Below are 13,375 nucleotides of genomic sequence, written 5' to 3' on the forward strand. Positions count from 1 at the left end.
AAGCCAGCAGAGGAGCCTTATTGGACTGAGGAAGAGAAGGGAGTTGGGGGTAGAGCCAGCCTAGAGGAGGAAGTGAAGTGGCTGTCCCTGCCTGATGGGGCAGAGTCTCAGAAGGGCTCATATTGGAGCTGGGAGCTGAGGAGAGGAGGCAGCTTGTAGAGGTCATGTAGATAATCCAGAGAGTGGAAGCTGCCCTGGTAAAGCTCAGTGCCCACAGTTTTTGTGGGGAATTTTTCGGATATTAGGGGGCAGGCAGACTTGCTGTGAGGTCTTGGTTAGAGGAGACTTTAATCCAGGGGTTTTGCTTGAGTTTCTGTAACCTTTGAGCTTGCTAATAATACCCTTGAACTGATTATTATTTTGTAAACAAAAAATGGTTTGCTTTGCTGGAGAAGAAGGCATAGAGAGTGCCCTGAACCTTCCATTGGCTGCAGCACCAGCCCTGCCCTTTTTCCCATCTCATGAACTTGCTGGACTGACTGACTCTCTGCTGGGCTGGAGGGGCAGCTCTTCTGGCACACAGAGCAAGACAAGACCAGCTAGATCTGAGAAAGGAAGCACAGAGAGAAGCTCAGAAAGACCATGACTATGGACCTGATCCCACACTTTTCCATGGAAACCTGGGCTCTCCTGGCCATCAGCCTGGTACTCCTTTATCTGTGAGTGTGTGTTTGGGCTTGTGGCTCTGTAACCTGGAACTTGGGGGTAAATGCTACTATTCTCCAGATTATGGTGATCTGAGTATTGGACGTGGACATTTGGTGCCTCAGGCATGAAAGACATTTTCCATAATCAGTGCTTATCTCACTCAATCCCTTTCTTGCTTTAAACAGCAAATGGTTATGAAGTGTTGAAGAGAAGATGAAGGTGGTCCAGGAAGTGGCACAGTGATAAGGCTTTGGACTCTCAAGCATGAGGTCCTGAGTTTGATCCCTGGCAGCACATGTGCCAGAGTGATGTCTGCTTCTTTCTCTCTCCTCCTATCTTTCTCACAAATAAATAAAATATTTAAAAAAAAAAGAGAGAGAGAGAAGGTGAAGTAAGCTTAAATATGGTCCTTCAAGAGTATATCGGGTGATTGCTGATCTAATGTAGATGTGTTGAAGGGGTTAAGCCCTCACTCCTGCTCCCCAGTTAGTGTGGCTACAAGGTGTGGGGACATTGCTCTCCTGGAATGATCTTCTGAGGGGGAGCTAGTTTGGACTTAGACTAGTCACACGAATTCAGCCCAGGCAGACAACAGACATCCTGCTCGCTCCTTCCCAATCTCTGGAGATTCTAGAGAAGGAGAAAGTCAGTGTTTTTCCTTTCTGTAGTGTCCAGCTTCCAGGGTTGGTGTCTGCTGCAAGAGGTGGGCATAAAATCTGACAAGGGTCAGTCCTGGGTTTTTGTGGGAGCTTGGGATCACTCACACAGGCACAGCATGACCCCAGACTTAGTAGGGAGTTTGGTTGTTGCAGGTTCCATCTTTCCCATTAGACTTCCTTTGCTCCTCTCCAGGGAATCCTGTCCCTTAAGACTCATGCCCTCTTTGCCGTAATTTACAGAACTGTTAGCCCTAAAATGAGAATTCTTTCTATTTAATATTTTTTAATTAGTGATTTAATAATGTTCAACAAGATTGTGGTATGAGTGGTACAGTTCCATATAATTTCCACCACCAGTATCCCATCCCCTTCATTTGAAGTTTCCCTATTCTTTATTTCTCTGGGAGTATGGACCAAATTTCTTTATAAGGTACAGAAGGTGGAAGATCTGTCTTCTGCAATTGATTCTCTCCTGGACATGGCTGTTGATAGGTCAATCCACACTCCAGCGTATTTTTAATCTTTTCCTACTTGGATAGAGCTCTGGAGAGTGAGGTTCAAGGAAACACTGGTGAGGTTGTCGGCCCAGGGAGGTCAGGATGGTGTTGTAGTAGCATCTGCAATTTGGTGGTTGAAAACATTGAGATATAAAGGAGAACAAATTGTTTAATAATCAGGAAACCAAAGGTAAGAATAGGGCAAATAGAACCAAGGGTCTTTGTGTGGGAAGAAGCTAGGAGGTCTATTTTAGGTATGTTCCATGGGGTCCATGACTTTAGTGATTTTTACCTGAGCCCAATAGCTAACCTGCAGGTGGGCTAAAAGTATTGTCTAGGAAGATGGTATCAGAGTTGAGAATAGGACTAGAAAGCTAGATTAGTGCAGAGAGTAGCTCCCAAATATTAGGAGGGTATATGAATACCATTAACTGTTTATACCATTGATCTGACCTAGAGCCCATATCTATTCATATTTAGTACAGGGGGCTGTATAGCCTCTGATTCCCTGTCAGTCTGATTTGGCAGTCCATACTCACAGCTAGGAACATTCTAGGCTGCACTCATTTCAGGACCAGTCTTTCTTAAGTGGAGGAGTTCAGACAGACATCAGGAAGCTGTATCCTTTACTTTCAGCTCAGCCTTTCAGTTTGTGTGGAGAGTTAGTTTTCATATATTTTTATCTGAGATTCCAGCAGTCTCTGAAGGCAATTTGGATTTAAATTTCTTTTGTCATCCAAGTGATACCTCAATCAGTAGATTACCTGTGTTACTGGCCATGATGCTAGGTTTATGGTGTAGCACCATGTACAGCAGGGAAAAGGGGAGAGGGCTGGAGAGTGGGAGGGGAGGCTGAATTCCATGGATGGTGGGAGAGTGGTTGGAATCTTCTTCCTCCCTCATAAGAAATAAGCAAATTCTCATATTCAGAGTAAAAAAGAAATCTCCATCCATCTTTCTACCTAAAATGAGAATCTCTAAGTCATGGGAGAGTCAGTTTGCTATGTAGAAGTGAGTGAATTCCTTGAATAATTCACACCTTAGACCTCTCCTGAGAATTCAAGTTTATTGTCATTACTCCTTATATTTTAATTGGTGGGTTAATATTGTACAGTAAAGTTGTTGACACGTGGATAAAATTTCTCATTTCACTCTAATTGCTGTCTGCAAGATACTCTCACTCTCAACATAGATCCTTTCTCACCATAATGCACAAGGACCCCAAAGTGCTCCCCTCAACCCCCCAACACTCTCCCTTCTCTCCTTCCCAGAGTCCTCTGCTTTGGTGCAATACACCAAACCCAGTCCAAGTTTTACTTTGTGTTTTTCCTTTCTGTCCCTGTTTCTTAAATCCTGCCCATGAGTGGCGTTATCCCATATTCTTCCTTATACAATTCTTCCAAGGTCCATTCAAGATGAGGTGAAGAAGGTGACTTCATCATTCTTACTAGCTGAGTAGTATTTTATTGTGTGTACATACCACACATTTCTTAACCACTCTTTTGTTGTTAGGCACAGAATTGTTCCCAAAAATGGCAGAGGTCTGGGGCCTGGAATCCCCAGCTTCTTAAACTGTTCATGTGGATAGGTCCCATATCTACAAACTCTTCTGTTTTGGGTTGTTTCTAGTTTGGACTATTACACATTGTGCTGCTATGAACATTATGTAGGCACTGACAGATCTCTTAGGTGTGTTTATATGTTGGAAGGAAACAAACACACCATTGAAGGAGATCTGTGTTGTCATTGGTCTTGCAGATGTCACAGTGAAGTGAGAAGGATATGCTGAGTGAGTGTGATAGCTGCTGTCGGAGTTGCTGCAGTTTCTTCTCCTCCATGTTGCCTCTCAGCTGAGTGTTCCAGTTTCCCAGCTGGTGCCTGCCGTCAGCGCGTGCGCTCCACAGCCCGTGTGATGTGCTTTCTCCTTCACTTTGCAGGTATGGGACCTATTCCCATGGACGATTTAAGAAGCTGGGGATTCCAGGCCCGAGACCTCTGCCATTTTTTGGAACAGTTCTGAACTACCGTCATGTGAGTGTTTGGAAGCCCTTTTTTTCTCCCCGTGGTTGTCAGGAGCAGGTTGGTCACAGAGGGGAAATGTGCCTTCTCTGCAGGAAGTTCTGTGCTTTCCCCACATTCCAGAGCCAGTCACATGTTCCTCCTGGTACCTGACCAGGTTTTCCTGCCAGCTAGTATTTTCTGTGTTTCACCTCACTTGGATGAGGCTGTAGCCTGTTTGACTCTGGAGAGGACTTGATGTTGTAACTGTGACCTTTTAGAAGAGGATATTTTCTCCTCCTCCCCCTCCTCCTCTTTCTTTTAAATATAGAATTGCAGAGCCCCAATTTTTTAACTTTAATTATTTAATTTGATAGGACAGAGACACATTGGCAGCCTTGCTTCACCACTTGTGAAGCTTTCCCCCTGCAGGTGGGCACTGGGGGGCTTGAACCTGGGTCCTTGTGCATGGTAACATGTGCACTTTACCAGGTGTATCACTACCTGGCCTCTGGATACTTTCTTCTTGCAGGTGCACATTTCTAGAGAAGCTCATGATACTGCACACTAGAAGAGACTCTTGAGACTGAGCCTGGTCACGGCTTGTGAGACTGTGTACAGTAGTGTCAGTTTTCCTGCTTAGAGTATTCAGTCTGTCCTGATGTTTTCCCCCTTCCTCCTGGGATTCTTTGGACGTTTAGTTACTTAGCTAGTCTAGGTAGACCCCATTGTGGAGGTCACTTGTGTTCTCCCCAGATGCTGACTGGGTACAGTAATGTCCACAGTCACCCTCCCCCCTTTTAGCCCATGTTATTTCCTGTGCATTTGAGAGATGGAAAACTATGTCTCTGCTCTTATTTACTTCTTTCTTATGCAGGGAGGCCCCCTCTGATTGTAGTTACTTGGTTAGAGCAGGGAGAGGGCATAACTGAGGTAGATGATGGATGTCTATAGAGTCAGGGACTTATCCAGTCAATGATTTTCTTTTTTTTTATAAGCAAATGCTTAACCTCCCCTTTAAAAATTTCTTTATTGGGGCATTAATGGTTCACAGTTGACAGTAAAATATAATAGTTTGTACATGCATATAATTTCCTGTTGTCCACATAACAATTCAACCAACACTACGTCCTCCTCTGCCATCATGTTACAGAACCTGAACTCTTCCCTTCACCTCAGAGTCTTTTACTTTGGTGCAATGCACCAAGCTGAATCCCCTTTAAGATATCACTAATAGCATGAGTATTTGACAGTGTAGTTGCGCAGTGTTGTGGGCTAGGCTTGAACAACTTGAACTTTCATCACGATTTTGTGGATAACCCACTACTGTACCTGACTTCCGTTGCTCACTCTAGCCTCAGACACAGCAGCCATTCATTTTTTCCCTTTCCCAGATGCATTCCATTCTGCTCACCATTTCAGGAGAGTTAGAACATTAATCATAACACCTGACACTTAGTGATAGGCATGGCTATTGTTCCACATGTGACAAGTTGAGCCTGATTGCATTCGCCTTGGTGGACTGGTGACACTTCCCATCCTTCCAGTTGGGACTAGGAAGCAGGAGGGGGAATCCAGTTTATTGAGTGTCCTCTTCCCTTCTCTGTCTCCTTGAACTAATGTGCTTGGATGTTACTCAGATAGGCTCTTGTAACAGAGACCGCTGGTTATTCTCATTCGTTCTTCTGGATTCTAGCTTGATTTCATGACAAGGTTTTTATTCATTGTTTTTGTACAAATGAGAAATAGAGGTAGGGCTTAATACAATTAGACCAATGATAACATTTTGTGTCTCACTGCAGGGTTTTCTAGAATTTGATATGAAATGCTTCAAAAAATATGGGAGAATGTGGGGGTGAGTATCTGGAAGATTTCACTGCATATACTACTCAAGAAGAGCTTCCACCATCCTTGGTTAAAAGGAGATCTCTTTGGGGTACCCTAGTTAATGCACATAAGTAATATGTATAGGTACTAAGTGCAAAGACCCTGGTTCAAGCCCTGGATCCCCATCTTCTGAGGGAAGTTTCAGGAGTGGTGAAGCATTGCTTCAGGTTTTTCTCTTTTTCTATCCCTCTCTATATCCCCCACCTATCTTCATTTCCATCTATCTCTATCAAAGGAAGAAGAGAAACAAAGCCCTCCTGGAGAGGTGGATCCATAGACACTGATTCCTAGTGATGACCCTGGAGGACAGATGATAGAAACTAAAAAGAACAGAGGGTCCAGGTGGTTGAGCACACATGTTACAGTGCACAAGGACCCAGGCTTTATCCCCCTGTCCCCACCTGAAGGGGAAAAGCTTCACAGTGGTGAAGTAGAGCTGCAGGTATCTCTCATCCTCTCTATCACCCCTTCCCTCTTGATTTCTGGCTGTCCTTAACAAATAAATAAATAAATGTAATTAAAATAAAATAAAAATCTTCAACAATCTCATTGCAAGGCTTCTTGGGGCTGTCTCCATGGATGCAAACCTGTTGGAGGCATATCTTCCCAGGGCCCCAGGTGTCCCCAGTGTCCAGGACTACAGTCCAGGACTACATGCCTGGAGACTTAGAGGCTGTGACTTTGCCCGCACTGGTGATGCCCTGGGGTTTCTAGTGTCACTCTGGGGAAGTCCCAGTGCTAGTTCAACCTGATGGCTGGACACAGAGACATGTCCCATCAGGATGGAATCCCAGGCTGCATCTGAGCCTGAGTCAGGCCTGGTACTGTCTCATCAGCTCTGTTTCCCCAACAGGTTTTATGATGGTCGGACGCCTGTGCTGGCCACCATGGATCCAGACATGATCAAAACTGTCCTGGTGAAAGAATGCTACTCTGTCTTCACAAACCGGCGGGTAGGTACTCATTTGTTTCTTGTTAAAACTTGTGTAATGTTAAGTCAACTATACTTCATTTTGATATAGTCATAGATTCCTAGGAAATTTCAAGAAACAGAATAAGGAAGTTCCATGCCATCATCCCTTTATCCTTTTTCCTCACGATGACTTCAATAGAATCTCAGAGCAGCAAGTTGACTTGGCTATATCCACAGTGCTTGTTTTGAGACTCACTGTCTGTGCACGTCTGTGTGTGTGTGTGTGTGTGTGTGTGTGTGTGTGTGTGTGTGTGTGTGTTGTTCTGTGGAAGTCTTTCTTCTCGTTCTTCTGTGTCTTTTATTTTTCCCTTTAGGGTTATTACTGGGGCTCCATGCCTGCACTACAAATCCACTACTCCTAGTGGCCATTTCCCCCCCATTTTATTGGATAAGATGGAGAGAAATTGAGAGAGCAGAGGAAGATAGAGATGGACAGAGAAAGAAAGATAGCTGAAGACTTGCTTCCCCACTGGTGAAGCTTCCTTCTATAGGTGGGGGAGTGGAGCTCAAACTCAGATCTTTGTGGGTCCTTGTGCTTTGTACTTTGGGTGTTTAACTGTGAGCCTGGCTTCCTTTTTTTTTTTTTTTTTTTTTTTACCATTATAACTGTGATTTATGTCCCATCAGCAGATGATCTATCTCACTTTTTTCTTTCTTTTTTAAAAATTTTTTTATTAGTGACTTAATAATAATTAACAAGATTGCTAGATAATAGGGGTACAGTTCCACACAGTTCCCACCACCAGAATCCTGTGTCTCATCACCTCTTTTGGAAACTTCCCTACTCTTTATCCCTTTGGGAGTATGGACCAATATTCTTTATGGGGTGCAGAAGGTGAAAGGTCTGGTTTTTGTAATTGATTCTCTGCTGGACATGGGCATTAGCAGTTTGATCTGTACTCCCATCCTGTTTCTATCTTTCCCTAATGGGCTAGGGCCCTGGAGAGGTGTGGTTCTAGGACACATTGGTGAGGTTGTCTGCCCAGGGAAGTCAGGATGGCATTATGATAATGTCTGCAACTGGATGACTGAAAGGTGGTAAAATATAAAGCAGGACAAATTGTTTAATAAACAGAAACCCAAAGGTAGGAATAGACCAGAAGAAATTCAGGTTCTTTGTGTGGGAAGGAGCTAGGAAGTCTATTTTGGGTATGCTTTTTTAAAAAAATGTATTTATTTATTATTGAATAGAGACAGAGAGAAATCAAGAGTGGAGAGAGAGAGGGAGAGAGAAACACCTACAGCCCTGCTTCACTGGTCATGAAGCTTTCCCCCTGCAGGTAGGGACCAGGGGCTTGAACTTGTGCACTGTAGTATATATGCTTAACTAGGTTCACCACTGCCTGGTCCCTATTTTGGGTATGTTTCATGGGCCCTATGACTTTAGCAATTTTTGCCTGACTCTGATAGATAACATGCAGGTGGACTGAAAGTATTGTCTGTAAAGATAGTGTCAGCATTGATAATAGGATTAGAAAGCTGGATTAGAGCAGAGCGTAGCTCCCAAATATGAGGAAATTATATAAATATCATTAACTGTAATCCCCATTGATCTCACTTAGGGCCCATATATTTAGCACAGGAGCCTGTGTAACCCCTGAATCTCTGTCAGTCTGAGCTCACAATCTGTGGTTACAGCTGGGAACATTTTAGGCTATAACTCATTTCAGGACCAGTCTACCTTGAGTGGCAAAGTAGGCTGACCCAGCTTCCCTTTGGAGAGTGGGGCATCCCTACCATAGCTGCTCTACAGTGAGGGCAAGGTTCTGGAGAGGCCCACAAGAGGGCTTATGATGATGTTCCTGAGATACATCTCATTTTTTTATTTTTAAAAATCACTTTTTGGGTAACTGCTTTAAAGGACAGTTGTCTCTCAGTGAAGTCTCTCATATTCCTGTGATAGATGTCCACACACCTTTCCATCACCAACTTAAATCTTTTTCACCATTGTGCACTGGGTCCTCAGTGGCTGCTCTACTCTCTCATCTTTCCCTCTGATGTTACTTTGTAGTCATTGGGTGGAGTTTGTGACTTCCTCATATCAGGTCCTCTAGTAGAGTAAACACCTTTTATTTGGATGAGACTGGCTTTTCACTTTATGCATGAACACTTGAATACATTTAAAAAGTTCATTATTTTTCATCATAACATAACATAGGAGAGAGAGAGAGAGAGAGGGAGAGAGAGAGAAAAAAAGAGAGAGAGAGAGAGAAAAAAAAAGAGAGAGAGAGAGAGAGAGAGAGGAGTTCCTTCTGGCACATGGGATGCCATGAATGTTTTGCTCCATCAGCAGTGCTGGATCCCATCAGCGCACCACCTGCTGGGCCCTGTGAGAGCATCTAGCAGAGCCTGGGGAATATCCAGCCTGCAGACTGTGTGCAGCACACAAAGCCATCTGGTCAGGCGCTGCCAAGGAACCACAGGCAGGACTTGGAATTCAATAAATCTAGGGGCCTTTTCCATAGCAACATTCAGTGCTCACTGTTAAGTTGATAATTTTTCATGACCTGAGAATGGTGTTCTAAATATTCATGTAACCACTGGCAGAAGAAAGTTTCCCCACCCCTGACCTTGCACCTGATCTGCTAACAAATAGACATTCACTAAGTTTTTTTTGCAGAATAGATGACTATTTAACAAAAATTACAAAGGGTGAGGACTCCAAAATTCATGCAGGGCAGAATAACTTTTGCTTTTTTGCTTTTGAGTACAGATGCTAGGTCCAGTGGGATTTATGAAATCTGCCATATCTTTATCTGAGGACGAAGAATGGAAGAGGATTCGATCACTGTTGTCTCCAGCCTTCACAAGTGGGAAGCTCAAGGAGGTAGGAAAATAAGACTTTCCTTCAGAATCTGAAATAATAAAAGTGAGACCGATAGATTATAGCATCATGCCACTCTCCAAAGGGGAAATCTACTGGATCTGGAAGTCCTGGAAAGGCCCTTTGTGTTTATGACCTAGGAGAGACATGATAAGCCTGACTGTACATGTGGGTTGCAGAAGCTGAGTGTGTGCAGTCACTTGCGGTGGTCTTGTGTTGTGTGCACAGATGTTCCCCATCATTGTTCAGTATGGAGATGTGTTGGTGAGGAACCTGAGGAAGGAGGCAGAGAAAGACAAGCCTGTGGACTTGAAAAGGTAAGTCACAGTGCAGCTGTGGGGGCTGAGGCCTCTGGGGTTGAGGAAACATGGAGGGGTCTCTGTGGAGCCTTATCAGGGTTGAGGAGGAGGAGGGGGGATGGTGTTCCTGGCAAGCCCAGGCTGTAAGAGCTGCTTTGTATGTGCTGATGAGGAACTGGCTGTAAATAGGGTCTGTGTGGGGAAGCAAGACCCAGGTCAGTGTCACTTTTCTTGATTCCCTTTGGTAGAGTCAGGTAATTCATCTTTGTCTGTTTCTATCACATGCTTACACTCCTACAGCTGCCATTTCTGAAAACACTCCAATGTTGTTTATTATGATCCCTTTGTCCTGGAGATGAGAGGTGCAGCTAGCCTTCCCTAGTGACCCCATCACCCCTTGCCCAGTGGCAGGAGACATGATTGCTACCTGAAATCCCCTCATGAGTGAGTGAGAGGGCAGCAGAGGCTGCAGGGCTCTGTCTCTGGCTCTGAGTGTGTGGTCTTCCCTGTGTTGCCTGGGCTGATGCTTTCCCAGCACTTCCTGCAGCATCTGCTGTGAGTGGAAGGCAAGGAGGTGGGGGTGTTACTGTGCATGTCTTTCTCCTTCTCCTCAGTGTATTTGGAGCCTACAGCATGGATGTCATCACAAGCACGCTATTTGGAGTGAAAGTCAGAACCCTAAATAACCCTGAGGATCCTTTTATGGAACAGATCAGAAAGCAGTTGAAATTTTATTTTCTTGATCCATTTTTTCTTTCAATAGGTATGTGGACTGCAATTACTTTTTTCTTACCTTGTTCCTTCCTTGCTTTGCCATGTTTTCATTTATTTTATTAATCTTGGAGGGATATCTGATGATCCTTGTGCTGCTTTTTTTTTTTTTTTTTTAAATAAAACAAGTACTGAAATATTCACATTTATGGGAAAACATAACTCTTAATGGAATCTGAATTAAGCTATCTTTTACAAAACTGGTTAAAAGTTCATTACAATCAAATGTTCCATCTGTCTTGGACCAGAAGAACATTGCATCAATTATGACAGTTGGGAACTGAACAATTGCTGACTCAATGCATTATGGTTTACAAAGCAGAGCCTGTGCCCTCCCTTCAAAAAGAAGGCAAATGAAGTGCTCAAATGACCAGACATTTTTCTTTTTTTAAAAACATAATAGTTAAAACATAATAGTTCATTGAATCGGAAGCAAAACACTGCTACTACTTTCTCAGTCATGGAAAAAAGGATGGTACAGACCTTTCTCCAGAATGCACTAAGAAAGGAAGGAAGGACACTTCTGCCCAAGTTCAACACACAAAATATTTGGTTTGAGGTTTAAGACAGAAGGCACTTTGCACATTCTGATGGAAGCTGCTGACTGTGGAAACAAACTTTCATTTGGCTTTAGTCTAGTCACTTGAAATGCTGCACAATGTGATTATTAGAGCACTCGTGTGTGGCTGCTGCATTCCACCTTCAGAGCTTTATTTCCACTGGGACTCCTCTTCCCGATCATGCAAATTGAGCAGTGTGTCAGCTGTAAAGTTGAGAAACTCATCTATGACTTGAAAAGAAACTAGACATCAGGTTAGTTAGCACAGAAAGAAACAGGGAAAAGCCATGAAGAGCTACCCAAGAGCAACCCTACTCTGAAGCAACTGGCTTCAAACCGGTGATTTCAAAGTCCTAACACTGTTTGGTTGACGGGCACCAATATCAAGAAAAAAAAAAGTATATATATATATATATATATATATATATATATATGCATTAAAATGCAATTGCTGTAAGAGACATTATCTAAAAATGCCATCTTAGTATTTCTAGCTTTTCTCCGAGAAATGTCATTTCCTCATCTCTCAAGTTCTTAAGGTCTGGTGGTCACACTCTAGTTATAATTGATCCAGTTTTATGACTAGGCACAAGCTTGATTTTTATGTCCAAATTTCATTTCCTTTCAGAGGAGATGAAAGGGAACCAGCCACAAGGTTATCCTCACTGCTAATGCCAGACTCACAGCTGTCAGTACTTTTCACAAGATGCTTTGAATGGACCCACTGGTTTCACTGTTTCTTCCACCAGTGTTGAGCTGACAAGTCTTCATCGCTACACTTCAACTAAACTGTACAATAAGTTCTGCAGGGATGGATTCAATATTTCTACCTTTATTTACAAATATCACTGAAATGGATTCTAGTTGAATCTACAAGTTTAAACCCATCAGATAAAAACATATTACATATTGTAAACATGGCAATATTTAATACAGTATCTGTTCTAAAATAGTTTCATGTCATGATCACATTTTGTTATACCTGAAATTTAATTTATAAACATTAGAGAATTACTAGCAATGGTTGCTCACTTTACAATTAAGGGCTGGGGGCTAGGGCTACATTTTATTATTTCAGAAACATGTCCAAAGTAAAGTTAAAGCTTGTCTTTGATTGGCTCAGCATATCCTTGTTTGTGTGTTGGTTTCCATATTTAAAATGAAGATTGACAAAGAAGATAGGGCCCCTTCTAATTCACAGGAATTTTAAAAAATCAGTTAAAGATTCTCAGGGGGGGAAATGTCTGTTGTGAAGAATTTAAAAAAAAAAGTTGCAAAATAAACTTAATGGAAAAAGGGATCTCAGACTGTCAGTTAAGAGTCGGTAAGGTTGTCAGTCCTGCTTGGGCGGTAGTTGCCGTTTCCAGGCCTCGTTCAAGTAAACTAGTCATTTGTAGTTGATGATAAGAAGAATGAAGTTCAGCACGTATGTGATGATGCAGATGATGCAAAACTCCTTCAGCACAAAGTACAGAATGTAGGCCGGGTACAGGAGCCTACTACAGACACGATGGAGGAGGTCATGAGGATTAAAGCTGCAACTGCACTTGCTGTCATGCCAAGTAATAGCTGTAGTACATAAAATATAAGTCCAAAGACACTGTTCGGCTGATTTAATACACCATCCTTTCCAAAAATGGAACCCAAAAGACCAAATCCTCGACCCCATCTGGAGGCATGGGCGGCGGAGCACTTGACCCAGGGCCCGAGGTCGCAGAGGGCCGGGTGCTCGGGATCCCGCTCCTTCTCCCGCTCCACGTGGTAGGCATAGATGGAGAGCAGGATCCCGGCGGCGCACACTGCATACCCGGCCACCCGCTCCCACTGCGGCACCGACACTCTCAGCAGGACGGACGCCGCCATCTTCCCCCCTCCGCCGCGGCCACCGCAGCCACCTCCTTCGCTGCCGCCGCCTCCCTCCCTTGTGCTGTTTTGTGTTGACCCATTGGTCATTCATTGAGGAGTGTGTTTTTTAACCTACACAAATTTGTGAGTCCTATTTTCTTTGTTATTAATTTATAATTATTTTTTTCATTATGTGCAGTGGTCATACACATCATTAATATAACCCACTATATATATGTGTCTGTGTATATATATATATAGTTGTTGTTGTTCATTTATTGATGGGAGAGAAAGAGCAGATCCATTCTTCCATTTTATGGGATTCTAGGAATGAACCAGGCCCTGATTAACCTCACAGCAGAAAACTAAGTAACAAACTATAACCTGTTCTTCTGAGCAGATTTATCAGTGGCTA

The 13,375-nt window shown here is 43.2% G+C and overlaps 1 protein-coding gene and 1 pseudogene across 2 annotated transcripts in view; one reads left to right on the forward strand and one right to left on the reverse strand.

Annotated features, from left to right (window-relative positions):
• Nucleotides 1-439: 439 nt before the first annotated feature.
• LOC103127367 (cytochrome P450 3A12-like) overlaps nucleotides 440-13,375 on the forward strand; it is a 29,278-nt gene continuing 16,342 nt past the window's right edge. Inside the window, exons 1-7 of one of the 2 annotated variants that reach the window (XM_007538268.3) lie at nucleotides 440-659; nucleotides 3,742-3,835; nucleotides 5,605-5,657; nucleotides 6,543-6,642; nucleotides 9,376-9,489; nucleotides 9,715-9,803; nucleotides 10,400-10,548. In XM_007538268.3, the coding sequence (XP_007538330.2) occupies nucleotides 583-659; nucleotides 3,742-3,835; nucleotides 5,605-5,657; nucleotides 6,543-6,642; nucleotides 9,376-9,489; nucleotides 9,715-9,803; nucleotides 10,400-10,548 (676 nt within the window). In that variant the 5' untranslated portion in view covers nucleotides 440-582. The remainder of the gene's footprint in view (nucleotides 660-3,741; nucleotides 3,836-5,604; nucleotides 5,658-6,542; nucleotides 6,643-9,375; nucleotides 9,490-9,714; nucleotides 9,804-10,399; nucleotides 10,549-13,375) is intronic. The other variant, XM_060173358.1, reaches the window with a different exon arrangement.
• LOC132533136 (vitamin K epoxide reductase complex subunit 1-like protein 1) lies at nucleotides 10,962-12,978 on the reverse strand (annotated as a pseudogene).

This window comes from Erinaceus europaeus, chromosome 15 (genome assembly GCF_950295315.1).
Source record: "Erinaceus europaeus chromosome 15, mEriEur2.1, whole genome shotgun sequence".
Classification (NCBI taxonomy): domain Eukaryota; kingdom Metazoa; phylum Chordata; class Mammalia; order Eulipotyphla; family Erinaceidae; genus Erinaceus; species Erinaceus europaeus.